Source organism: Fusarium flagelliforme (genome assembly GCF_020744385.1).
Source record: "Fusarium flagelliforme strain FIESC 12 MPI-CAGE-AA-0113 chromosome Unknown B0J16scaffold_2, whole genome shotgun sequence".
NCBI classification, from domain to species: Eukaryota; Fungi; Ascomycota; class Sordariomycetes; order Hypocreales; family Nectriaceae; genus Fusarium; species Fusarium flagelliforme.
Window position 1 is genome coordinate 3,250,798 of NW_025763504.1, and position 25,413 is coordinate 3,276,210.

Below are 25,413 nucleotides of genomic sequence, written 5' to 3' on the forward strand. Positions count from 1 at the left end.
ATTGACGCTTGAAGGCATTATCTGCATGGCATCATCCAAGCCACTATTTGAGCTTTTGGAAGATCAGTTTGTAAGTTGTACAGTTCAAACCATAGTTTGTGAATTAACTGGCGTAGCATGGGTACCATACTGGCAACCATCAAGTTGTGTCTGGTGTGGGAGACCCTGATACGAAGTCGGGGAGGACGAGAGGCTTGAAGTTTAGAATCGGAGGCCTCGTAGTCGATGGTGTCTCTGCGCCATCTAAAGGGGCGGGTTCAAGGCAGGAGTATCTCAATCATGATGCCCATCTTGTGGGATGATCATGAGGGCTTGGAGTCAGGGTCTGGAACATCGGAGATGATGGGTATAGTGACCATTGAAGTCATGATGATAGATGTAGTGAATGATGGTCTTATAACCTGTTTGACTCGGCGCAGGTCATTGTTTTTAAAGCCATTTCCTCGCGATCGTCATCCTCTATGACATCCATTTCTTTCCCGGTAATCCGTCGCGAGCCTCCCCTTGTTTCCATCTCTTGGGGGCATAGAATCACCAACCGGATTATTCTCTTCCCGATCAACAACACTTGACATGATAGGAGATGTCATACCGCAATGGGTCATGCTGTCCTCCAAGAAACCACCGGGAAAAACAGGAACATGGACTGCTTGGCCAGATCCCGCTTATCTCGTTTCACTAGCTTATACATATGTGAGCATGTAATTACAGCGTAGTAGACAAGCAACGATGTATCATACACTCTTCTGGGCTCATTCCAAGTCCTCTTACTGTTCCGAATCAATCCGATACAACCTTTCAGGATCCTCTTATCAGCTCTCTCTCGATGACCAATGACCATCACGCTCATACAATGCTGAAATTACGTTCAGACCTATCACAGACAGAGCCGCAAGGGAGCATTCCAGGACCCAGCTTCGGGAGCGTATATTCCGGTGAGGTTGCACTGCTTCTCCAATCCATGGGGGGAAACAAAGTGTAAAGCCGCCAAGACAAAGCGTACCCGTACAGTCCCGAGTATTCGAGATAAGAAAAGGTGGTTCAAATCCAATCGTGTAACATTTCCGTTGGACTAACCAACAGTCCGTGCTTTGCTTCTCTTAGTTTACAGAAACAGGCAGGAGCCTCCGTTTCTCACAGTGAGATCCCTAGTCAGTTTGTGGGGGAAGGGAGGGGAAGCCTGGTCTGGAACCCGTCAAGGTGAGACAGCGACACAGAGGCTGGGAAAGTAACTGATTCACCTTGTCTTAGCGCCAACCGAAAGAACGCGGATATTGTGGGACAGCGTCACAATGCATTTGGAGTAAACGTGGGAGGTCTCATGCGAAGCGCTGTTGCGGTTAGTTGCAGATCTGGAAGTAGACTACTGTAAAGTTTGGAGCGGTCTAACCAGACGTTAGTTTGACGGCGTTGTGATTCTGGGCCACATATTGGGCTAGCCTTATAAATGGACAGCAAGAATCTGGAGACAAAAGGTCGGGGAAGAAATCGGAGCCATGATTTGCCCCTCAGAAACTCCAAAACTGTGTCTGACTAGCGCGGGCGACCTAGGCGCTTACAGTAGAGCTAAAGTATTGGAATGTCGTCGCTCAGCATGATGGATGCAACCCTCCTACAAAAAGCCAATAAGAAACAAATAAAAACAAGTAATCAGTCTTCTAGAAATCCCTCGTTCTTCGTTAGTACCTGATCAGCTTTCATCAACTCTAATCATCCTCCCTGTAATAAAGTTACTGATCACCCCGTGGGGGCTGAGCAAGCCAACATGAATGCTAGCTTCAACCTTCCACTAGCTCTTCCACATTTGCGGTAACTGGAACACTATCGTAGCGTTCCTAGTGGAGACGTCTCCGACTCGGAGACGACTCCATGCCAAGCTGGTGGTAACTCCTCACCATCGCTTACTGACTCGAGATCCCCCGCGTCAGAAATGCAACGCTGTAAGCGCAATAGACGGGATTGTTCGGAACGGTCTGGACTTGCCAAGACAATAATTATTGCAGGGTGATGCAATATCCCCAACTTGTTGGTGCGCTGCAGTATTACCTGACGCTTAGGTACATTATCCGTAGTCTGGGGTTGTATTCGTATACATGATCCAATTACGTAGGACAGGATGATCCTTGCCTTGCAGAGATTGAGATGGGCCGTTGAACTTACTGATCTCACCAGCTTTTCCACTGCGCAATGACCACAAGCATTCGCCTATTCCACACTATATGTACCTAACAGCCCTGCGATAATAACGATGGAGAAGACAAGAGTCTTGGTCTGCGGAGACAAGACGGAGGAGATGCTCAGCATGCGGAGACTGTTCCCTTGGCACAACAAACCAATGAATCATGCACTTCCCAAAAGACTCACGTTTTAAACGGCCGGTCTCCAGAAAGAGTCCCTAAACGCGGGGAAAAGACAGCCACTCGGGGATCAATTCTGGTGCCAGTTTTCTCGTTTCTCCACAACCTTAATCGTTAAGCTTAAACTCCTTCCCTATTCAGGCTAGCCGTGCTGAACCCCAGCGGGCGTTGCATCGTTTTGGGGAATATCGCCGCTAGCTTTAGGGAAGCGTTAACTGCGGAGAGTTCGATATTATTGTTTAGCTGTGATCCTACGGCAGATGCTACGACACCCTCTTCCTACCTGTGCCTTCGGGATGATGGTCCAATGGAATACACATGCAAGCGCCGCTGATGATACAAATAAACCTTCTAGAAGGAAGGAAGCATTGCTTCCGTGTATGTTTTGGCCTGTCGACGCCCGTCAGTCATGCACGATGCTGGATGCATTTTCTAGCGTCACATTTCCTCACGCGATGTAGCAACGGTAACGCAAAGACCAACAGACGATCAGTCCACTCTCTTCCCCAGTCATCCATCCATAGCACGGACTATCAGAAGAGGTGAAAACTTGGAACTGTGGTACCCATCTAATTAGACGCACGGTCTGGACCAACTCAATCTCATAGCTTAGATCCTGCTAGCCTGCCACGGCATTACCGACTGCCAGCACCAAGAACTGCTCCTCTCTCCGCTTGTCTCTGCACCCCGCATTGCGGGGGGAGACGGAGCCATGAGGAGATCGTCGCTTTCTCCCCAGGTCCCCAGGTTTTACCCCATATGTCTTCCATCTATATAACACTCCTCCCTGCCCTCTATTCCCATCTTCTCTCTTCAAGGCAGTCACTCGCTCTGACTACCCTCCTATCTCTTCATCTCTTATCCAATTTGTTGAAGTCTAGTGACAATCATCATCATGGCTCAGAACAACCGAGACGAAAAGGCCGACATCAACAGAGATGCCGAGCCTCACATCTTTCAAGATGAGCACCCAGAGAAGCCCATCCCTACCTACGAAAAGACGGATTACTCTGGTGCGCACGAGAAGACAGACCCCAAGGAAATCGCACTTGTCAAGAAGCTTGATCGATGGATGATGCCTATGCTTTGGAGCATGTACTGGCTCAACTACCTTGATCGTAATGCTATTGCTCTTGCTCGATTGAACGATCTTGAGGAGGATCTCAATCTTCAAGGAACTGGTAAGTTACACTTCTATTGGGGTTGAGATGTTTGCTAACAACTTTGCAGAGTACCAGACTTGTGTTTCTATTCTCTTTGTCGGTTACATTCTGGGTCAAATCCCTTCAAACATGTTCCTCACCCGAACTCGCCCTAGTCGCTACATGGTATGTACTATTCTCATCCTCTTGAAAACGCACAACTAACACATTCAGGGTATTATGATGATGCTCTGGGCCGTCGTCAGTGCTCTCACAGCCGTCGCAAAGGACTTCAAGGGTCTCCTCCTCACCCGCTTCTTCCTTGGTCTCACCGAAGCTCCCTACTACCCCGGTGCCGTCTACCTCCTCTCCATCTTCTACACCCGCAAGGAGGTCGCAACCCGAATTGCCATCCTCTACACCGGAAACATCCTCGCCACAGCTTTCGCCGGTCTCATCGCTGCCGGTATCTTCCACGGCCTTGACGACGTCGCTGGCCTTCCTGGCTGGAAGTGGCTCTTCATCCTCCAGGGTGCCGTCACCTTTGTCATCGCTGTCGTCGGATACTTTATTCTGCCCGATTTCCCCTTGACCACTCGATGGTTGACTGAGGAGGAGAGGCAGTTGGCTCACAACCGTATGGAACTCGACACTGTCGGCAACAAGGGCGAGACCAGCACCATGCAGGGATTGAAGCAGGCTGCCAAGGATCCTCTTGTCTGGATCTTCTGTGCCATGGCTCATCTTCACTTGGCTGCCAACGGCTTCAAGAACTTCTTCCCCACTGTCGTCGAGACCCTTGGCTTTGACCGAACCATCACTCTCGTCCTTACCTGCCCTCCCTACCTCATCGCCGGTGCCAGCACCATCCTCGTCTCATGGATGTCCGGTCGATACAACGAGCGAACATGGCACATCACCGCCTCCAAGGCCGTCGCTGTCATCGGTTTCGCCGCTGCAGCTGCTACCATGAACACAGCCGGACGCTACGTCTGCATGGTCATCTTCACTATCGGTACATACGCCGTCAACAGTCTTATCCTTGGTTGGTGTGGATCCGTCTGCGGTCAGACCAAGGAGAAGAAGGCTGTTGCTATCAGCATGGTCACCATGATCATGAACGTCAGCTTCATCTGGACTCCTTACCTGTGGCCCAAGAGCGATGCCCCCAGATATGCCATTGCTATGGGTAGCAGCGCTGGTTTCAGTATCGGAACTGCTGCTCTTGCCTGGTTGGCTAAGATTATCCTTAAGAGGCGAAACCAGAAGCTTCGCGCTCAGGAGAACGAGAACATGGTCTACTACGTCTACTAAGTGGACAATTTGGGACTTGAATTTATGATAGGTGGAGAACTTTGATGAGAAGAACGAGGAAAGATTTGGACTTTTAGACAGTAGATACGTCAATACTTTGTCTTTTAGCAATACATGAATGCTTTCAATCACATACCACTGCCCAATCGTCGTGACGCTGCACCGTACTGTCTTTGCTCCACACTGCCTGCCATTAAATCCGGTATTTCCCAGCAAAGGCATCTAGGCTGGTGCACCTTTCACTCTTTTTCTTTCAATCATGGATACCAATTTATTAAGGATCTGGGTATACGTTTCCCCATACGCTGTCTACTCCACCCTGCGATACTACCAAAATGGCACTCTACATTCTGGTGCTGGAGACAGCTATAGAGTCAGAGAGGAAAGACCGACACCGGTGAGTCATAATCCCTTGCGCGTCAATACGATAAGCGTAATCTGACCTTAACACGCCTCATGTGGATGTGGTCCTCAACTGTTCTGACTGAAATAGCAACCAATTTCGGCTTAGCTTCATGATCCCTGCATGCGTCAGATCTTGACAGTCTCCGACTGAGATAGCAACCTATTTGGGACTAGTCTCCATAGCTTTATACAATCAGAATGCTTCTTCCAGGTCAACAGACATGAGAATACAAGTATAAAACCCTTGGGATCTCCTCAATTTATCTTTCTGATTGGGACCAGACACCAACATCTTTCTTCCCTCTCCCTACATCTGCGAATCACCAAAATGGAGTTCGCAATGACCCTCAAGGAGCGTCTCGCTCTTCGTCAAGACCTCCTCTCGACAAACGACACCTTCATCCATTCCCTCCCCAAGGTTGAACTTCATGTCCACATAGAAGGCACGCTCACTCCTTCCCTCCGCTGGGCTCTCGCCAAGCGCAATAATCAAACCCTCAAACTCGAGCGCACAGGAACAGTCTACAAAACCCTCGAGCAGCTTGAAGAGTCATACAACATCATCCAGCCGCGTCCTGGACACCGTATTGACAACACCGAGGAGACCTTTACTTTCTTTGAAGCATACTACGGAGGTTTTGAAGTCCTGATTACTGAGCAGGACTTTTATGATCTTGCGATGGGGTATTTTGAGAGGGCTGCTGAGATGAACGTCCGGTACTGTGAGCCTTTCTTTGATCCACAGGGCCATACGAGGAGGGGCGTTGAGTTTGGTACTATGATGGAGGGGTTCCGGAAGGCTCAAAAAGAGGCTGAGAAGCGACTGAACGTGGGTGATATCTGCCCTTTCATTGGTATAAATTCTGACTCGACAACAGATCAAGTCCAAATGGATCATGTGCTTCCTTCGTGACATGTCTGTCGAGTCAGCCTGGGAAACATACCAAGCTATGCTCCCATACAAGGACATGGTAGTCGGTATCGGTCTCGACTCCGACGAAAATGACCGTCCACCAGCTCTCTTCGCAGAACTATACACCCGTGCTCGAAATGACGGCTTCCACATCACAGCACACTGCGACGTCGGACAAAAAGACACTTACCAGAATATCCGCCAAGTAGCCCACGACCTCTCCTTAGACCGGATCGACCACGGTCTCAATGCCGCCACAGACACTGACCTGATCCGCATAATCAAGGATCGAGGAATTGGCATGACTCTTACGCCTTGGGGGTACCTGAGACATGAGCCCGTGGAAGAAATCTTTCCGAGGATCAGGAAGCTGTTTGATGAGGGAATTCCTGTTGCTATTGGTAGTGATGATCCAGCTTATATGGAGGATTGTTGGATTTTGCATGACTTGTTGCTTGTTAAGCGGATGTGTGGATTTAAGGATGGGGACATGGTGAAGTTAGCTAGGGATGCTGTTGATATGTGCTGGGCTGATGAGGGTGTGAAGGACGAGATTAGAAGAGAGATTGATGACGTGGTGGCAAAGTACGGGAAATAATAGACAGGCGACCAGTCCCAGGTTCATATTCTAGATAGAACATCTTATGCTGTTCTGTTCGATGGTTCAAACCAGCATGATAGTCCGACCAGGTATACTAATACTGAAACGATCAAACTCTTCCTCTTTTGCCCAAACAGCTTCCAACACCTCAAGAGCATTACTATGATGTCGGCACCCAATAGTCTCCAGTGCAATCTTTAGACGTCGTCTAATCAGATTCTTCTCCTCAATATTTTCATCGCCCAAAGTCACTGCAACTTGGAAAATAGGCCATAGCAGCGCATAGCTCCATGATGACGCCGGCGGTATGAGTTCCGCAAGAGCCAAGACTTGCTCGGATAAAGACTCTTCGTTCTGGATGTCGGGGAAGAGACGATGGAGGTACGCTTTGATGCCTAGCTTCCAGGCTTCGACCATGTGCTTTCGTGCGCCGGTCATGAGCGGAGGTTTCCACTCGTTCAGTCGTCTCCCTAAGTCTTGGATTCGCGACTTCACTTCTTCAGGCTGAATTTTAAACAGAAATGTGACTTCTGTGATGATCTGGAATAGATCAATTGGACAGGGGAATACATCATAACTCCATTGTCGCTGCCCATTACTAGAGAAGCGGCCAATGATCGTCTCGACCTCCTCCATTGTCAAGTTAGGCGGTTTCTGAGAAGTCGTGGAGCTCATTACATCAAGCCTTCAATTGTTAGACGGAGGGGGTTATGTTCCAGTTTGTGACTCACCAAGCAAGACGTTGTTCGAAATAGTATTGATTTACCTCCCCATCATAAACTGGACCGCGTATAACAGCAACAGCAGCCTTCAAATGCGTCTCAAACTCGGTGCAATCCCCGGAACACATCTAACCCAGCTTATTAGCCACTACCCAAACCTCATAATGTCGTCACTTACATCAAGCTGTGCAAGCATAAGAATACTAGCCAAAACACTCTGATCACTTACACCGCCCGGAGTCTGCAACTTCTCTCGCAACAGATGAGTAGCATGGACTCTCAACCGTAGACTCTTTAGCTCGAGAGCTGTGTCTGAGGTTCGAGCTGCGATGTGACATGATGCGGAACCAGCGAGGGCAAAGCGAATTGGGGCAATGGTAGATATTAGAGGGAGAACGTAGTGGAACATGGGATTTTCACTGGGGCCCGAGCCGAGGTAGAAGATGCTGCTTAAATCGGCAATATCTGATACGGGCGTTAGAACAAGTTTAGACTTGGTGGATAGATTGAGTACAATGTTGGACAAATTTGTCAATTTCTTCATCAGTGAAGTTGGACTGTGAGGCTGGTGGTGGCTTTCCTTTCCTCTGTTGTGCTCTTGTCAATTGCGTATGAGACTCTGTGATACTAGCTGAACTATTCACCACCGGAATAGACTTTCCAGCTAGCTTTCCACGAGCAGCTACACCCGGCCATTTGGTAACATACCCTTCACAAGCTACACCTCGTTTCTCACAAGCAAGACACGTCGGGAGAGTCCTATCGCATTTTCTGCCGCGCCTGCGACAGGCGATACACGCAGTCGCATGAAGCGATGACGAAGCCATCATTGCCAAGTATGTAAGATTGGTAAGTGCCTGGGAGATATCGGCGATAAGATGCGACTTGCGTCAGAGAGATCAGGCCAAGAGGTGGAGGTTACCGTTGAAAGCTTACCCCGACTCCGCAATGGGTGAGCTGCATGCTGATTTATACGGCACTAACCGGTATTGGATAACAATCTGGGGTTAGTAATCCGCTGACCAATGTGAACTGGATGTCCACGGACTCCACGGGAAGTAAGCAGAGAAAGCTGAAGACTAATGCGAAGCTGGAGGATTAGATCTCCGCTCTTTGACGGGAGGCGTTGGAGCGGATTGCATCATTTGTTGGATTAGCGATGAGGCTTGATAAGGCTGTCTTGGCGATAGAATGAAGACAATGTTCAGCTAAGTATAAGTACAGCTGCCCCCGAGCACTAGACACTAAACATCACTATCAATCCAACCGCCTAATTGATCCACTAACTCCAACAACTCAATAACCTCAACCTCAACAACAAAATGTCCTCTGTCGCACTCATCTTTGGCGCAGGCTCCAACGTCGGAAGCAGCGTAGCCAAAGGTTTCCTCGCAAAGGGATACAAAGTCGCTCTAGCATCCCGATCTCAAAACCCAGAGACGTCGACAGAAACCGAGCTTCATATTCCTACAGACTGTAGCGATACAGATTCAATCTTGCAAGCCTTCGCCAAGACGAAAAGTGAATTTGGTATCCCCAACGTGGTCGTTTACAACAGTAAGTGATCTAGGCGGACGACTCAAAGGTGGATTGCTGATTCGGATAGCCTTCGCTGGACAATGGAACAGCGCCGAAAATATCTTCGAAGTTTCTCTCGACCACTTCCAGAGTAGTACAACCGTCAACATCACAAGCGTCTACGCAGCAGCCCAAGAAGCTGTAAAAGGATGGACGGAACTTCCTCAGTCGAGCAAGAATACTTTCATCCTGACGGGCAACTGCGCAAACGTCACTCCTCTTCCAGTGCTCATGACGTTGACTGTGGGCAAGTCGGGTTCAGCTAGTCTTATGGAAATGGCTTCCAAGAGCTACAAGGACAAGGGCTACAGGTGCGTTCTCTGGAGGGAATAAAGGAAGGGATGGCGCTAATCGTGGTGGCAGATTTTATTACACAGATGAGAGACTTGAGGATGGTGCGCCGATGTGGAATGGTGTTACCGCGGAGGCGCATGCTGAGCTTTATGTTGACTTGGCTGAGACGGAGGAGCAGAGGGAGTGGTATCAGACTTTTGTCTCCGGGATTGGATACAAGAAGTTGCCTGCGCCCAAGATCGACTGATTGAAAGGCCAGTAACTATATCAGGCGATGCGGCTGCAATATTGGGAACGTCACGTTTAAGGAGGAACCTGTTTGACATTGAAGTATGTATTTAATAGAAGTAATATATATATGAAAGACACAAGTGGTAACTTTCAATCTCAATCAAGAGATGCCTCAAGCACCCTAACTCTTACAACCATTCCCCTCTGCAGCATCTAGCTGACATCAACAATTATCGACCGATAGCATCAATCGCTTAGCAAGACTTGACGGAAGAGTAACGGCAAGCGTTGCTGGGACCAGAGCCAATCTTCTTGGGCTCGTTGCCGGGGGTGGTACCCTGGTACTCAACGCAGATCTCCTTGACGGAAGAAGCACAAGTACCGGAGATGTTGGAAACATCACCCTTGTTGGAGTTGATTCCGGTGAGGACCTTTCCGTTGTAGGCCTTGACGTTCTTGACGACAACGTTGCGGGTGCCCATCTTCTTGCAGTTACCGCAAGATCGGTAGAGCTTGCCGAAGTCGACAACGGTGAATCCATCGATGGTGACCGTTCCGAGACCGTTGTGCTGGATGACCTTGTCAGCAGCACCGGTGGCACCACCGCCCTTGATAAGAGCGTTACCATCACCCTTGAGGGAGAGAGCATCCTCGCAGACCTTCTTCCACCAGACGTTCTCGATGGTGCAAGAACCCTCGCAGTGGACACCCTCGATCTGGTCAGCGCCAATGATGGCGTTCTTGAGGGTGGCGCCGTTCTTGAGGATGAAGACGGCGTCGCTGTCGCCGCCCTCAGCCTGGCCAGTGCACTTGACGCCACGGCCGTAGGTCTTCATGCCACCGTCGAAGGTGCCGGAGATGTACTGGACCTTCTTGTAGGTGACGGATCCCTTGGAGGCGGGGATGGGGAAAGAAGCGCGCTTCTCGAGGGCGCCCATGGTGTTGGGGGTGACATTGCCCTGGGGAGTGGCGAGGGCGGTAGAGGCGAAAAGGCCGGCGAAGACGATGGAGAACTTCATTTTGAGGTTGTTTGGTTGGTTGGAAAGAGTGTTTGGGTGTAAAAGAGAGTATGAACCACCAGGGTTAAAGAGTGTAAGAAGTTAGTTGAAAAGTAAAGAGAGTTGGACTGAGGAAGGAAAGAGTTGAGATGAGAGATGTTTCTTGACCTTATATAGAATGATTGAAGGTAGACTTGGGGCATGGAGTCTCCTTGTTTACGATGACAGACTATTGTGGTCCCTGTTGGTTGGTGTTTCAGATCGAGTTGAGGCATGCCACTTTGGGGGGGTGAGTTGTGATTGGAGGAAGAACTCTAAATTGGCCAATTCTAGAAGCCATTGCCTGCCCGGTTTTTGCATGGGGTCATTAGAATGATGAGCGGACGTTGTAACATTAGACAGCCAGTGTCGGAGCTAATACGATGAGACTGCGCACAGCCAATTCTTTTGTATGATCAACGAAACATTCGCGCAGACTGTAGACTAGCCTTGACAGGTTCATCACCCGAGTCGCAAGAGTTATGTACAGAGCGTAATTGACTCAATTTGCTTTGCCACAGCAGGTAGTACATCCATCGAACCTCCAGCGCCTCAAACCCCCAAAGACAGGGCTGAAGGCACTAATCCTTCCCCCAGTCGCTTCCGGAAATGAGGTGGATTCTCCCCTCCGAAAACGTCTCCGTCTTCACCCATTTTCATGGGTAACCCAAGCCAAACATTTTCTTAAAAAGAAGCTTCATTGCAGTGACAGACTTTTGTGGTTCTATGAAGCTTGGTAAACTTGGCTTTGGTCAGTGGGTCTGTTCAGTAGAATTTTAGGTGTCGTACGCACTGACTGGCGGCCATGTCAACTGAAACACAGACGTTGCAGGCGCAGTTGACTGAGCGCTTCACCGTAGGTATACTCGTATACTCTACAGCTGTCAGTCTGATAAGGGACTAACCATAAATTCGTCGCGTGAGTATTAGGGGCTCTCTGAAAAAGAAACATCTAGATTTGACTTCGGTGTCTTGGTTCATCCCGTCTTGACATCCCTGTCCTGTTCTGCCCTGTAACCAGGAAATCGGAGACCGTAAAACGGTCAATCAGCGGCTGCTCCCACTGTTCCTTGTGCCCCATTGCAATCTTTCGATTTAATGCGCCCCGCGAAGTGGAATCTTCCAGGTTGCTGCAGATTTGATCTTTTGTGTTTTTGCTTGTCTGTATGTCACTGCGATGATGGCTATTCACAGCAAAATATTACAGTCAGTAGATTTTATTGCCGCATACCTAGTCTTGTACATTGTAGATTGAATGACAAGATAAATGCATCTTCAATTGACGCTTACCCTTAGTATAAGAAGGTTTCCTGGGATCGCGGTGTCCTTGCAACCATCGTCAGATTTTGTCCAGTCTGGGCCACTGATCAGGCGGTAGACTTACCAGGCCCCAAACCATACTGAGTTGAGCATCACCTTCCGACCTGTCACTCGGAGGCCTAGTCTAATCATCAATTGTGTTCCCATTTGGGTCCGGCAATTGAAAGGGAGTGGATCTTGAATCACCTCCTTTCATTAAAAACACGAGCACCTCTGAAACACGGACTCATGCTTAGCTTTGGCGCATCCATTTCCTGACTCAGCACGGAACATCGGGCCCGCATCTCGGATAGACTTCAACGCCATGATACTCGGGATACGCGGATAGTGACATTAGTTTCCAAGGTTATTATCGGCGCTTGTGGACCATGTTTTTATTTTCTTGGTACATTTTGAATGTCACAAGGTATCACTCGGCGTGGCGCTGAGATTAGCATGTCCACCCTCAAGGTTTAATGTAACCCCATCGTGTATCTTCAGTAAAACTACCCTACAAAGGAATCAATATCATTAGAACCCAAAGAGCTAGACCGTCGTTATCTTTATCCAATAAACTCAATCGGCGATCGAGCGGGAAGATAATCTTAACAACACCGTTATTCCGACGTCCAGTAAGCTGGAGGCAAAATATCCTCAAGCGCCGCCTTAATCTGTAGCGCCAAAACTCGCGAATACCACCTATGCTGCACCGTAAAGCCTCCCATGACCCAATAATTCTCAACATGTGATTGACGTTTCCACATCCCGCGGATCTCGCCTTCCGAGTCAACGCCCCATGTTGCGTCAAGACGGGCAGCAATCTCACGAGGACCTACAAGGTTTTCGTTGTCGACGGTCTGGTCTTCTCCCAGGATGTCAATTGCTGTGTCACGAACGTCGCGGTCAGCGAAACCGGTACACCAAATCATGGCGTCAGCATCAGCTGTGCTCCCATCTGAGAACAATAGACTAGTCTCCGTATAAGCAATAGGTTCAATGCCTGCTTTGATACCAACCTTGCCCTGCGCAAGGATCTCAGTACCACCAATATCCACGTAGTGTCCACCCGCTCTCTCAATCAAGTTCGACCAGAGGGCTTGACTGGAATCCGCACTGTCGAGAACTGGAAACCCGGCTTTCCTGAGAGCTCCATAGCGATCTGGCTCTTGGGATGCGAGTATGTGAAATAGATCACGGAGTAATTGTCCGCTTACCGCGGCCGGCAGCGTAAGGAACATCCTATCTGCTACTGCGACACCAAGGTCATAGGCCCCAAGGCTCCATTTATTTCGGATGTATTCCACAGGAACGATGTAGGTTGGGGATCGGACGTTCATGGTGACTTGGAGGCCTGCTGAGTGGCAATCTCCGAGAATGTCGAAGGCGGTGTTTGCTGAACCGATGATGAGGACCGACTGATACGGGTTAGAAGCTCGTATAGATAGTGAGTTATGACTAACCTTAACCCCTTGATCTACCAAAATTTGGCCGTTTTTATACTCGGAAGAGTGGATGCTAATGCCCCTGAACAAATGCTTGTCGGGCATAAAATAGCGACAGATCCAGGAATTGCTGTACGACGAAGAAGGTCAACGGACGGTTCCTATAAAGACAAGATAGTATTGGAGACGGTACTTACAAGGACAGGTATCGCTGGGACAAATACAGCTCCTTCTATCTTCCACTCACCATCACATCGCCTGGCCTCATTGGTCTCAATCAGGCTCTTGGCAATCTGTAGAGGCTCATTGAAGGTGCGAAGGTGCCATGTCAAAGCCAACGTGTCTTTCCAGTAAGCCTGTTCTGCAAAGAAGCATTCAAGAAGAGCATCGACATCGTTACCAGCCAAGGCGGCGTTGAATGCATCAATAGCTACAGACGCTTGCTCTAGCTCTGTCGACTCTGAGAACGAGACCAGTTTGACAGTATCTAGGGATAGGATCGGGAGCGGATGCTTGTGGAAGAGAGTACGTAATTCTCCCGCAGGGGCGTTAGTTCCATCAGCTTGAGCAACAGGTTACCAGATAACGTTGGAGTTGGGACTGGCGTTTGACTTACTGGATGCCATTTTCTCAGTGTTGAACGATTTCGCCGCAACGCAGGCGAAGGAGTGGGGAGACTTTATTAGAAGATCTCAATACAACGACATCACCTGTGGGCTCGGATTCCGAGTTGTCAACCGGTCGGAACACCGCATATGCAGTGAGCGCAAACTTGTGTAACATTTAATGAGACCTTGATCTGCGCCCCCGAAGTACCCCTCAAGCAACATGGCAGTAGGACTATACAAAAAACAAACGTCGACAAGTAGAACTCGCAATTAACCGTGGATTAGGAATCCGATGACGGAACTTCTCTGACCCAGGTTATCGCATAATTACCGGAGAGACTGTAGCCTCTTGAAGGTTGTGTAAAGATAGCCTCAGACAAAGTCCGACAGATTTGTATAATACTACGTAGTGGTCCTGGGAATCGATGGGTACATTAGAATGATATTCATAGTGCCTTACGTGAAGTCGATTCAGCTCTTTGATGAAAAGGGTTGTTTTGTTGAGTATAACTTGCGGGCCTCTTTAGATGTGGCGTTGTTACATGCTAAATAGAGGTTTCGATTATGAACGGCTTGATATGAGCATTACTGCTTTTGTTCCTTTTAGTTTAGGGAACAATGCTATTAGTTAATTAGATATTCCTCTATCCGGTTATCCCTCTGCACCTTGAGATATCTGTGTCTGTGGTACTTCTAATGTTGCAGATTTAATCGAGCTATCCAGAGTTTAAACCGCTCTTGAGATGATGGCTGATCGTCTTCACGAAAACTATGGTACCCATCGTGCTGTGAACTCGGTGGGCCTGTCGATTGCTCCACTTAACTCGACGTACAAGGTGAGCTCACCGAGGTCTCACCTTGGATGATGCCTGGAGATAACGAAGCAAAAGCGCATGGCCCAAGGTCACTTTCGAATAGAATGAACCCAGAGATTTAATTGGAATAGTTTTTTGAACGGGTGCAACTTTTCTTCTTCTTTTTCCTTCGCGTATGCATAATGATTTGGCTTGGAAAAGCTGACTACTGAGTGCTAACATCAAGCGTGAACAATCCAGAAGTTTGGTCTTGTTATTATATACACTTGCAGTTGGACGAGCTTGACCTATTGGTAAGGCTCCGTTGCTTAGAATTTGTTCCAGTTCCATATGGTTATTAGATTTACGGTGAATTCTTTTGGTCAAACTTGGCTCTAACGTTGTTAGTTCATCGAGCTCAAGGGTAAGTGTCAGAGCATCACCACAGAACTTTCCTACCGGAACAGCGAATGACAACGGTTTTTCTTTTTTAAGGTTATGATCTATGTAAGCAGATTGAACTACATGTAATGGTAGTTATCGTTTAAAGAGTTAATTTCGCTTTCAAATCTGAATATTTCAGATTGGAGAGAAGAAGCCGCTGTGAGTCATCAATGAAGCAATGATACGTTGCACGAGTATCGTGGAGTGTTACTTCACTTTCGAACATTAGCCTCAATCCAGCAGACACAGCGCTAATGTCGTGGAGGATCGGATCTGGAGGCTTAGACGTAGCACCGTTGTCAGATTCTCGCGTTACAATTGGAAGACGCGTTGGTTGCGGCGACTTCTGGATTGGGGTAGACAGAATTACGCGAACGAGAACCCAGAGCTTCACGTGTTCAGGCTGACTGTTCATTTCCGTCGACCCCCTTACCGGCCCTGTAGGGCAAAAATCCCTGTGCTGATTCCTCTTGGCGAAAGCTATTTGTGGATATCGCTTAAAATTTCACGTCTGAACTTGACCCAGAAGGATCAAGATAGCGCCATTGTCAAACGGCCTATCGGCATGACAATTGGGCCGGAGTTGGACGTTATGCGGCACGGATACTCTTTGCTTAGTGCTTATTTCTTGGCAGGGGCTTTAAGAACATCTAAAGTCCCCGAAAGTAATTAAGCCCAAGTTTCTGCAAATTTACTTTCACGGTTCTTTAACCATATACTATCGTTTATACTATCGTTAACACTATACATTCGTTAAACTTCAAAATGGCTCGCTCTATCGCCCTCGCTGCTCTTCTCTACGCCCTGCCCATCGCGGCAAAGACCGACATCGACGGCTGCACTTCCTTCACCAGCACAGTTACCGTCCGACCCGAACCTGGCTACGGAAACACGTACGAGAAGGTTATGTGGTACGTCTCCGACACTCTCGAAATCTGCGAAGGAGTCGACTGCGGTGGTGGCCGAGCTCCTCCCAAGAGCATCCCAGGATGTCCTCTGTACAAGGGTACCGAGACCGTTACACCCCGATTCCTTGACAGCGACCCCATGACGGAGGAGACTGCTGCCGCTGAGCCTTTGAGCCGCAGTGGTTCCGTTCTTTTGGCTGGAACCTGGTACGCCGATTCCGACACGACTATCACCGATACTGCCGTTTACACCTGGCCCGCAACTACTGCCCCCGTGACCACCGATGCTACTTCGACTGTTACCAAGGTTTCTGCGACTGCCGCCGATGCTGCTGAGACTACCGATGTTGAGAGTCTCACCTTTGTTACTGATAGCCCCAAGGCTACTGGTCACAAGAACGCAACTGCCACTACTGGAACTGGTTCTGAGGATGCTACTGATGGATCTGCCAAGCCTTCCTCCGTCGATGTTGATAACGCTGGTGCTGGGGTTGTGGTCAAGGCTGCTGGTGTTCTCGCTGCTGTCGCCGGTGCCGTCTTCGTGGCTCTGTAGAGTTGGACATTGCTGGCATGGATTTAATATGAAAAGGATCATGGTTATGTGCTAGGATATAATGGATCGCGGGAAGCCTGATTATAGATTAACAATTAATGCCGAGTCTTCTCATGACATTGACTTCTGAACATTCTTTGCTCATACTGAAGTCATTTATTCGTCTATATGCAACCATTATCTGGCGGACAACAACGTCGAACTCGCCGTACTCTGCGCATACTCACTATGCCTAACCGTAGTCGGCGTAACTGGCTCAACTTGCGCAGGCGAACTATCCACGGTAGTCTCAATAGTCCTAACAATCCCACTCAAATTATCCCTCCCGTTCCGTCCAGACTCCAAAGAACTTTCAAGCTCGCCTAAATCCCCGCCTCGTATGAGCGTCGAGTTTCTCCCTCTCATCGCCCCATGTATTCCTCCAAGTGGCTTCTCTTTCGTCTTTGGAGTTGCTGTTGTAGCTCGCGCGTTGGTCAGGTTGGAGCTGTGGTAGTACATATCGTCTGCACCGCGGGCGCCGGAAGATCGCACGATCTTGGTGATGAGTTCAGCCATTTTCATTTCGATATGCAGTTTGAGCAGGTATGCTACTGGATGGAAAGAGAGGTAGCTGGACTGTTAGCAACACAAACCAGCATTATACTGGAGATCGACACTTACACCAAACTACTTGGTAAAGACATAAGTCCCACCAAAGCGAACTATAACCGTCAGCCGTGAAACTCCCAGATCTCGCAACTCTTACATCTAACGAGAGAGACAAAAAGATAAGCGCCAAGTTCATCCGATATAAAGGCACATATTTTGTCAACCCGTTTTCGATAAGTCTCGATCGAACAAGGTAGATGAAGTACCCATTCAAAGCACCATCCACCACAGCGAAAATAACCTTCTCGACCCGGTCCCATATACCATTCAACCAAATCCATCTATCGTTGATCTGCAAACGGGCTGGCAGCCAGATGATAAAGACGCTGATGTTGACGGCTAGTATTATCGCGAAGACGAGCCATTTGAGACGGGTAGCGCGTGCCTTGGATACCATTAATAGACCGATTCTGTTGATGATAATTTGCAGAAGAAATTGGACTTGTAGAGCCCAGAATAATGCTGTCTTGTTAGATCCTATCGTGATGAGGCATTGGGAAACGAACCGACTGAAAAGTAAAAGCCGAAGCTAAACAGGTCAGCACAACAAAACAAGTGAGGTAATGAGAATGGAATACCTTGGTGCGATATACTGTCGCTGGAATCCCCAAGCCAAACAACCAAGAACCATACTACTCAACCATACCACCCAAATCATACCCACGTACGCCGTCACGCGATGACATCTTTTCCAAGCGCGCCAACTCTGCTGGGTACCTTTTGTAAACGTAAAAACCGCCGCGCAGAGAGAAAAGCCCCAGAAGATACTCGCTGTGTTCATGTCAACTTCATTGGGGACTTCGCGGACGTAGCGGTCCGGTATCAAGTAGCCGTACTGGCCCATGTTAGCAACTTTTGAGCGACATTGAAGAACCTAGCGGAAGTGAATGATGGAAGAGGGATGGGATTAGTTAAGTAATGTTTATGTGTCTTGGCAGGCGGGACGAGAAAAGCCACAAGCGGAGTGTTTTTGTAGAATCAGGCATAGCTGCTGATAAGAACGGAGGCTCGGATTCCCAGACGCGTAGAAGAGGGCTTTATTCGTGTAAAGAATGCTTTGTCTTGTGATAACTGGCCAAGAACGCTTTTGCGCTAACTGATTCAGAAGAGACAGAGTTACAAAAACGGACAGTGGCGTTCAAGATGCTAAGACATGCTTGGTTTAGAGCGATTGATCTGCAACAGGAACGTGATTAGAGGTATGTGAATGAGCTATTGCTTGGACAACATGCGATGTGACCTATCAGATGGCGAGTCATTTATCTGGGAGTTGTTGGCGTCATTCTTGGTCAAGGGACGATGGCTTAAAATAGCAATGGTCGATTGATAAGATTGGTTTGAGCTGGGCGACATACTATATCTCAATGTCTGTCATGTTTGATGTAATGGGACAGTTGTATAGCAATCAACAAGCTTAGTAGTATCTAATTGCTAAGAAAGCCTTGTGGTATTATACACGCATATAGACTAAAAATTCGCTTTACTCTTCTTAGTTTTACCTACCTATTGAATCTTCTTGGCTGCTCGGTAGGCTCGATACAATAAAAGTCGGTCAGTCAGTGCGTCTTGTCGACCACGGTCGCCCTGATGATGTAATTGTACGATAGGTTGGGCATTGATGCATCGTAAAAAATCTCAATAATTTAAATACTCGTACAAATACTCATCAGTTTGTAGCCTTACTGTTAAATCATTTTTGTTGCCGTCGTAAGGCCGCTTACTAGTGACTGAACTGGCCATCTTGCACCCCCCTTCTCTTAGCATGTCCATTACAACTCAACCGATGGCGCTTGAGAGGTCCGCGATTACATCGCCTGATCCTTTCAGGGAGCCTGAGCTACGATGCGAAAAGTGCTCTGCAATATCCTGGTATGGTGAATTTGCAAAGAAATAGAAAATGAGTTAGGTGATAGAAACTTATTGGGAGAGGGGAAAACTTCGCTTACATAGCTTTTCTAAAATACGTAACTATGGTTTGGATTTCCGAAAACAAGGGTCTTTACGAGCCTCTCTATATGCTTACTTCAGTACACTATAGCGGCTCGTTGTATGAAATAAATCGGCTCTAGCGCTTGTGTTTGTATCCACAATGCTCACCCCCACTCAGCAGGCAGCCAAGCAACTTTCTGTCAGCAACAATCTGTCTCCTTCATCATCATTCACAATGGAAGCCAAAATCGCAGGAGAATGGCTTGTCAACCTCTACAGCGCAGAGGCATCCCACCGCAACAAGGATCAATATCTCACACCTCTGGAGCAACTCAAATTTGACGAATTCTTCATTCAGCACGGCTCATCTCCCATATTCAAGAAATATCACGTCGAAGCTATTCGGCAGTGCTTATCAAAGGAGATCAAGCCAGAGTACCGGAACGCGAGGGAGCTGATCGCGAAAGATGAGACGAAGAAGCTGTTTGTTGATGAGGATGATGTGTTGCAGGTTGCGATTAAACGGGCTAGAATAGACCCGGATTCGGAGGAACAAGGTTGGTCACCGGCGCAATTTAATCCTGAGCTTCAGAAGATGGTGAAGTTGCTGATGGAACATGGGGCGAGGGTTAATTGTGTGGACGAAGATGGATATTCTCCTCTTTATTATACTTGTGTTCTGGGAGATTCGGATTTATTTCACTATCTACTGCATTGCGGAGCAGACTTTTCGACTTTGCAGAAGAGGGTAGTTCCAGAACAAGTCGTTAAGGCGAGACAGGCTTCAGGAATACTTATTGAAGATGAGGAAATGGTGAACCTTCTTCAGGTTACACTCGACGCCCTTATATCCCCCCAGCATGTCTGGGACATGACTTGGGTTGGATGGCCTCCAGGCGTGAACTACAACAGACCCCTCTGGAAGATGTGGATCAGCGCCAGTTGGGGTGGTATTATACACAGACTCATAAGCGAAGGTCTTTCGTATGAGAAGAACGACCCGGGTCTTATCATGCTTCTTCACATCACTTGTTTTCAAGGAGAGAAAGACGATGTCGAGGATATCTTGGAATACGGCGTCCCAGCAAATATGCCCAACCCGAGAATCATAGACGGTGGACAAGGCGAGGGCACCATGTTTGGAACGGCAATGCTTGCTGCAGCTGCTGGTCTGCACATGGAAGTCATCGAGACTTTGATAGCGCATGGTGAAGACCCGGGTTTGAAGAGGTCGTGTGCGTTTGATCGCGGGGCAGTCAGTAAACAGTTTACGCCTGTGGAAATTGCCATCGCTGTTACGGATCGTGACTCGGATCTGTTGGGGTTTCTGCAGGCTTTTGTCACGAAGGCCAAGCATCTTCCCGACTCTGATTATCAAGCGGCGTTGACGTGGTGTGTTGAGTCTGATGAGCTCGACTTTGCGAAGGATCTGTTGGAACGTGGTGTGAGGTTGGATCAAGTTCCTCTTGACACCAAAAGCGTTGGAATGGCTCAGCTGCTTACGTCGAATGGTATCAAATTAAATCCTATACCTCTACAGCAAAAGGCGTTGAGGAACAAACACTTAGATCTCTTACGCTGGTGTGTCGACGAGTATGGTCCGAAATTACCCTCTGACCCAGTGTCGTGGGGCAGAACAGGCCTTTGGCTGATGCGAGACATGTCGTATATCAAAGAGATCGAGTATCTTATCAACGAATATCCTCGTCCTCACATCGACGAGGTCCTGTTCGCTCAGCTAGAAGACTCAAAGGGTGAGCAGAAGCGCACTGAGACGAATTGGCTCCATTTAGCCATTAGCAAGCATAACCTCAACGCGGCTCAGTTACTTCTCGACGCTGGAGCAGATCCGACTTGTCCTGGCCTGTCTGTCGATGCCATGACGGCTATGAGACAGGTCGGTAGGTGGTGGGATGTTGCTGATCAATTGGATATCATCAGGATAATTGAGGAAAGGCTTTCGAAAGATGGGAAGTGGGACGTTCCATCGTATGCTGAGACGAGAGTAAAAATATCCGATGCTGTTGTTGCAGAACGGCAGGTTTTGGATGAGAAAGTAAAAGAACTGGTAGAAGGCCGCCAGGAAGTTCCGCGTACGGCACGGAGGATTAAGGATCCTACGGTTGGCTCTGTCAATTCTGCAGGCTCTGCAAGTAGCATTTACAAACTGTTACCAGGAAGCAGTTCCTTCCGACTGCTAGAGATTCTACCATCAGCTAACCGATCAGACCCTCTAACGGGCCGTTTAATCGACAGCGATATCACCCTCCAGCCAGAGTACGAAGCTTTGTCGTATGTATGGGGAGACATTGAGCCAGCCAAGTCCATAGCCCTAAGTGGTATCGAGATATCCATAACGCCAAACTTACACTCGGCACTCATTCATCTTCGTTCCACGGAGGATGTTAGGATTATCTGGGTTGATGCATTATGTATAAACCAATCCTTTCACGACGAACGAAACCAGCAAGTTCGAATCATGGGCGATATTTACAAGTCTGCAAAGCAAGTCATTGTCTGGCTAGGCGACGCAGCAGATGATTCACATCTCGTGTTCGATCAATTCAAGAATGATACCGTTGCAGACTCATCAACGCCTCCAGAAGTGAAACGCAAAGCTTGGCTTGCACTTCTCAGAAGACCGTGGTTCTACCGCACCTGGGTAATCCAAGAGATAGCCCTCTCGCGCAGAGCACTTATTATGTGCGGAGATGATGCCACCCCCTGGCGAGATATCGACGAGAGCTGGAAAGCCGACTTTTCAGGCGAAGCAGGGGATCTTTCCACAGACGGAGATCATCCCATTTCGGGATATGATCCTGGTAGTCATGTCTTTAGACTCAGATTGTTGGAGGCTTTGAGTGACGATCGGACTCCCATGGGTATTCTGGAATACAGCCGTTTGTGCGAGACGACTGAAGTACGGGACAGGGTTTATGGAATCTTGGGATTATTCGAGCCAGGCTTTATTGAAGTTGACTACCATTTACCCGTGGGGGAGATTTTTAAGCAGTTCACAGAAGCTGTCCTTAACTCAACGGGTGATCTGGCAATCCTGAAGTATGCTGGTCTTGACCATTTTCCGTCATGGGTTCCTGACTTCACAGATTCGTCTACAAGAAGCCTTCCTGGGTATTACTGGTCTCCTCCTTATCGAAGTGAAGCCCCAAGTCACTACCACTATCGAGGTGCAGACAACACGCTGATAAGCATTCCGCGTGAAGACTTGACTAGGAAGTATCTCCCAGGTCTTGAATTCTCAGCTGATGGGACTTTGACGTTGAAGGGTAAGATGGTCGATACAATCCGTACAGTGAGTGTTGAACTTCCGGGTGGTGTTACTCATGCTCCTGGCACAGAGGCCTTCGCGTCTGTAATGAAGGAGTGGGAACAACTTGCCAAGACACTTGTTCCTCACTGGAAGAATTCGCGTCGTCCAGTATCGCACGCCTTTGCTGCTACACTCACTGCAACACACCGTGGTGACCGTTCCAAGGATGATGTTGGCTTTACGCAATGGTATCGGCACTATGGAATGGGAATTCTCGAAGAAGCAGACCCATCCATGTTTCTCCGCGATCACGAGTTCTATCTCTGGTGGCGCAGTATCGGCAAACCTATCTCAGACTCTGATCCAGACTATTATCGTCTTCGTGAATTCTCCGAGAAAATGATGGCAGCTAGTTACAATCACTGTCTTTTCACCACAGACGAAGGATCAATGGGTCTTGCGGGCCCTGATGCAAAAGCTGGTGACAAGATAGTTTACTTGCCTGGCTCATCCGAACCTTTTATTCTACGAAAGAGGGAAGACGAGCGATGGAGTTTGGTGGGAGACTGTTATCTGTACGGGCTGGACATTGATGAAATTTTCATGGATGAGGGACATGCTGTTGAGGATTTCGGAATATGTTAGCCGAGGAGTGTTTCATTGGGTGGGGATATTCATCAGGAACAGGTAAATGCCGAATAAGCACAAGCCGGGTAAGATGCTGAAATAGTCGTTTAAAGGAAGGCCGTTATGCATGTCAGATTCTTAATTATCCGAATACATCTTCATGATACGATATGAGACATCATACATTTACCGTCACCAACCATGAATGACTCCACTCGACGAAGATCTTGATCTTGTATGGACCGGGCCGATCAAGCGCCCCGTTTCACCAAGAAAATTCCCCTCACCATCGCATTTCAACCCATAATAAGGTTCCATACTCTCTGCTCTAGTGCGGCGGGGGCGGCACATTTCGGCTTTGTTGCCAACTTGGATAGTGGTTGATGTCATGTGGAACGTCTTCGTCATATAAAGTCTCCGCGTCTGAATCTTATTTCATCGATTGTCCAAGGTACTTATCTTATTTGACTTGTCGCAATCATGGGCGAGAGAATTACACCTGAGGCATTCAAGCCTCGCATGCTTATTGATGGTGAAGTACGTATGCCACTAAACAGCTGAGATGGATACTAATGCGTCATAGTTGGTCGAAGCATCGGACGGCAATTCATTCCCCCTTTTCAACCCAGCAACGGGCGAAAAAGTAGCCGACGGTACACTCAACCTGAACCTGCTCAAGCCTCATATACTAACACATCGTCAGTCCCCGAAGCTACAAAAGATGACACCAACAGAGCTGTCGCAGCCGCCGCCCGCGCATTCCCAGAATGGTCCGCCCTAGACCCCGCAAAGCGCGGCTCGTACTTGAAGAAACTCGCCGCTCTAATTCGCGAGCACGCCGATGAACTAGCACTCCTAGAAGCCAAGTCTATGGGCCGTCCTCTTGGTGAATTCTTTGAAGGATTCATCACTCCGGGGACTTTTGAGCACTTCGCTGAGGCCTGGCCGCATATACAAGGTCAGGCAAGTCTCAACACACCTGGCTATGTGACCATGACTCTTCGACAACCTTTTGGTGTTGTCGCTGCCATCATCCCTTGGAATGCGTCGCTTTTGTTCTTTGCTAGTAAATCTGCACCTGCCCTTATTACCGGCAATACGGTGGTTGTTAAGAGCAGCGAGAAAGCACCACTTGGAGCAGCTAAGTTTGCGGAACTTATTCAGAAGGCGGGGTTTCCTCCTGGTGTTTTCAACGTTGTCTCTGGCCACGGAAACCCCTCTGGTGCCACACTTGCGTCTCACATGGATGTTAGAGCAATCAGCTTCACTGGCTCTGGTCCCACTGGCCGCGGAATCCAGGAGGCTGCCGCCAAGTCCAACTTGAAGAAGGTCATTCTTGAACTTGGTGGAAAGTCTCCTGTCATTATCTTCGAAGACGCAGACCTTGAGCAAGCGGCCAAGGATACTATGAGTAGCATCCAGTGGAACAGTGGACAGGTCTGTATGGCCAACTCTCGAGTCTATGTGCAAGATTCCGTCGCGGATAAGTTTGTTCAGGCTTGTAAGACGGCACTCGCTGCCGCCAAGATTGGAGACCCAACTGAAGAGGGCGTCAAGCAAGGTCCCCAAGCTGACAAGGTCCAATACGAGAAAGTACTGTCCTACATCAACGAGGGCAAGAAGTCCGGCACTCTCGAACTCGGTGGAAATGGTAACCTGGACAAAATGGGCGGCTACTTCATCGAGCCGACCATCTTCCTCAACACCCCCGAAGACGCCAAGGTCATGAAAGAAGAGATCTTCGGTCCAGTCGTCATGATCAACGTTATCAAGACGGAAGAAGAAGCCATCGAGAAGGCGAATGATACAGAGTATGGTCTGTATGCTGCTGTATATACCAAGAATGTTGATCGGGCTATGAGGGTTACTCAGAAGTTGAACTCAGGGTATGTGGGTATTAACTGCACCAGTCCTACTACTGCGAGGGATTTGCCTTTTGGAGGATACAAAGCTTCGGGGCAGGGAAGAGAGGGGTACTTGTATAGTATGGATAACTTCTTGGAGGTTAAGAGTGTGATGATGAAGGTCGATGGTGGTTCAAAATTGTAAAGGGTGAGGTAACGGTCAATACAACTTGCTATAACGTGGGAACTTGGTTCTATGTTCGTAAATCATATGGTCTTTTGCTTTTGCATGAAAGACCAGGATATGATTAGCTGGCTGATCCAAACTAGGATGTTGGTCATCTAAAGTAGGACGTTTTCGGCCATAGCAGACACGGAAGAAAAGCTCCGATGCAGGTCGACGGAGCAGTCCCGAAGACTAGCAAGTACCCATCCCAAGAGCCACTTTGTCC

The 25,413-nt window shown here is 48.4% G+C and overlaps 10 protein-coding genes across 10 annotated transcripts; 6 read left to right on the plus strand and 4 right to left on the minus strand.

Annotated features, from left to right (window-relative positions):
• Positions 1 to 3,252: 3,252 nt before the first annotated feature.
• On the plus strand, positions 3,253 to 4,813 carry B0J16DRAFT_380685 (major facilitator superfamily domain-containing protein; the record flags this gene model as incomplete). The annotated part of the gene is made up of 3 exons (XM_046131097.1): positions 3,253 to 3,538; positions 3,588 to 3,685; positions 3,734 to 4,813. 3 exons carry the CDS (start codon positions 3,253 to 3,255, stop codon positions 4,811 to 4,813), a joined length of 1,464 nt encoding a protein of 487 aa, XP_045986704.1.
• A 733-nt stretch (positions 4,814 to 5,546) lies between these two features.
• B0J16DRAFT_300420 (uncharacterized protein) lies at positions 5,547 to 6,729 on the plus strand (the record flags this gene model as incomplete). The annotated part of the gene is made up of 2 exons (XM_046124561.1): positions 5,547 to 6,047; positions 6,097 to 6,729. 2 exons carry the CDS (start codon positions 5,547 to 5,549, stop codon positions 6,727 to 6,729), a joined length of 1,134 nt encoding a protein of 377 aa, XP_045986705.1.
• A 48-nt stretch (positions 6,730 to 6,777) lies between these two features.
• On the minus strand, positions 6,778 to 8,376 carry B0J16DRAFT_368993 (fungal-specific transcription factor domain-containing protein). Its single transcript, XM_046130247.1, has 4 exons — positions 7,969 to 8,376; positions 7,633 to 7,919; positions 7,464 to 7,582; positions 6,778 to 7,417 (listed from the first exon to the last, which is right to left on the minus strand). The coding sequence occupies exons 1-4, from the start codon at positions 8,282 to 8,284 to the stop codon at positions 6,796 to 6,798; spliced, it is 1,344 nt and encodes a 447-aa protein (XP_045986706.1). The 5' UTR covers positions 8,285 to 8,376; the 3' UTR covers positions 6,778 to 6,795.
• A 163-nt stretch (positions 8,377 to 8,539) lies between these two features.
• B0J16DRAFT_333769 (uncharacterized protein) lies at positions 8,540 to 9,691 on the plus strand. The gene is made up of 3 exons (XM_046126875.1): positions 8,540 to 9,011; positions 9,061 to 9,343; positions 9,396 to 9,691. The coding sequence occupies exons 1-3, from the start codon at positions 8,777 to 8,779 to the stop codon at positions 9,571 to 9,573; spliced, it is 696 nt and encodes a 231-aa protein (XP_045986707.1). The 5' UTR covers positions 8,540 to 8,776; the 3' UTR covers positions 9,574 to 9,691.
• B0J16DRAFT_333770 (pectate lyase-domain-containing protein) lies at positions 9,645 to 10,969 on the minus strand. The gene has a single exon (XM_046126876.1). The coding sequence runs from the start codon at positions 10,574 to 10,576 to the stop codon at positions 9,812 to 9,814; it is 765 nt and encodes a 254-aa protein (XP_045986708.1). The 5' UTR covers positions 10,577 to 10,969; the 3' UTR covers positions 9,645 to 9,811.
• A 1,541-nt stretch (positions 10,970 to 12,510) lies between these two features.
• On the minus strand, positions 12,511 to 13,961 carry B0J16DRAFT_368996 (uncharacterized protein; the record flags this gene model as incomplete). The annotated part of the gene is made up of 5 exons (XM_046130248.1): positions 13,952 to 13,961; positions 13,583 to 13,897; positions 13,533 to 13,546; positions 13,354 to 13,465; positions 12,511 to 13,308 (listed from the first exon to the last, which is right to left on the minus strand). Exons 2-5 carry the CDS (start codon positions 13,601 to 13,603, stop codon positions 12,511 to 12,513), a joined length of 945 nt encoding a protein of 314 aa, XP_045986709.1. The 5' UTR covers positions 13,604 to 13,897; positions 13,952 to 13,961.
• Positions 13,962 to 15,648: 1,687 nt separating this feature from the next.
• On the plus strand, positions 15,649 to 16,934 carry B0J16DRAFT_368997 (uncharacterized protein). Its single transcript, XM_046130249.1, has one exon. The coding sequence runs from the start codon at positions 15,947 to 15,949 to the stop codon at positions 16,640 to 16,642; it is 696 nt and encodes a 231-aa protein (XP_045986710.1). The 5' UTR covers positions 15,649 to 15,946; the 3' UTR covers positions 16,643 to 16,934.
• Positions 16,820 to 19,030, minus strand: B0J16DRAFT_380692 (uncharacterized protein; the record flags this gene model as incomplete). The annotated part of the gene is made up of 6 exons (XM_046131098.1): positions 16,820 to 17,252; positions 17,303 to 17,343; positions 17,388 to 17,752; positions 17,797 to 17,819; positions 17,869 to 18,125; positions 18,974 to 19,030. The coding sequence occupies 6 exons, from the start codon at positions 19,028 to 19,030 to the stop codon at positions 16,820 to 16,822; spliced, it is 1,176 nt and encodes a 391-aa protein (XP_045986711.1).
• Positions 19,031 to 19,456: 426 nt separating this feature from the next.
• On the plus strand, positions 19,457 to 23,231 carry B0J16DRAFT_333773 (heterokaryon incompatibility protein). The gene has a single exon (XM_046126877.1). It carries the CDS (start codon positions 19,815 to 19,817, stop codon positions 23,133 to 23,135), a length of 3,321 nt encoding a protein of 1,106 aa, XP_045986712.1. The 5' UTR covers positions 19,457 to 19,814; the 3' UTR covers positions 23,136 to 23,231.
• A 333-nt stretch (positions 23,232 to 23,564) lies between these two features.
• B0J16DRAFT_333774 (aldehyde dehydrogenase) lies at positions 23,565 to 25,204 on the plus strand. The gene is made up of 3 exons (XM_046126878.1): positions 23,565 to 23,654; positions 23,701 to 23,770; positions 23,821 to 25,204. Exons 1-3 carry the CDS (start codon positions 23,598 to 23,600, stop codon positions 25,164 to 25,166), a joined length of 1,473 nt encoding a protein of 490 aa, XP_045986713.1. The 5' UTR covers positions 23,565 to 23,597; the 3' UTR covers positions 25,167 to 25,204.
• The last annotated feature ends 209 nt before the right edge of the window (positions 25,205 to 25,413 follow it).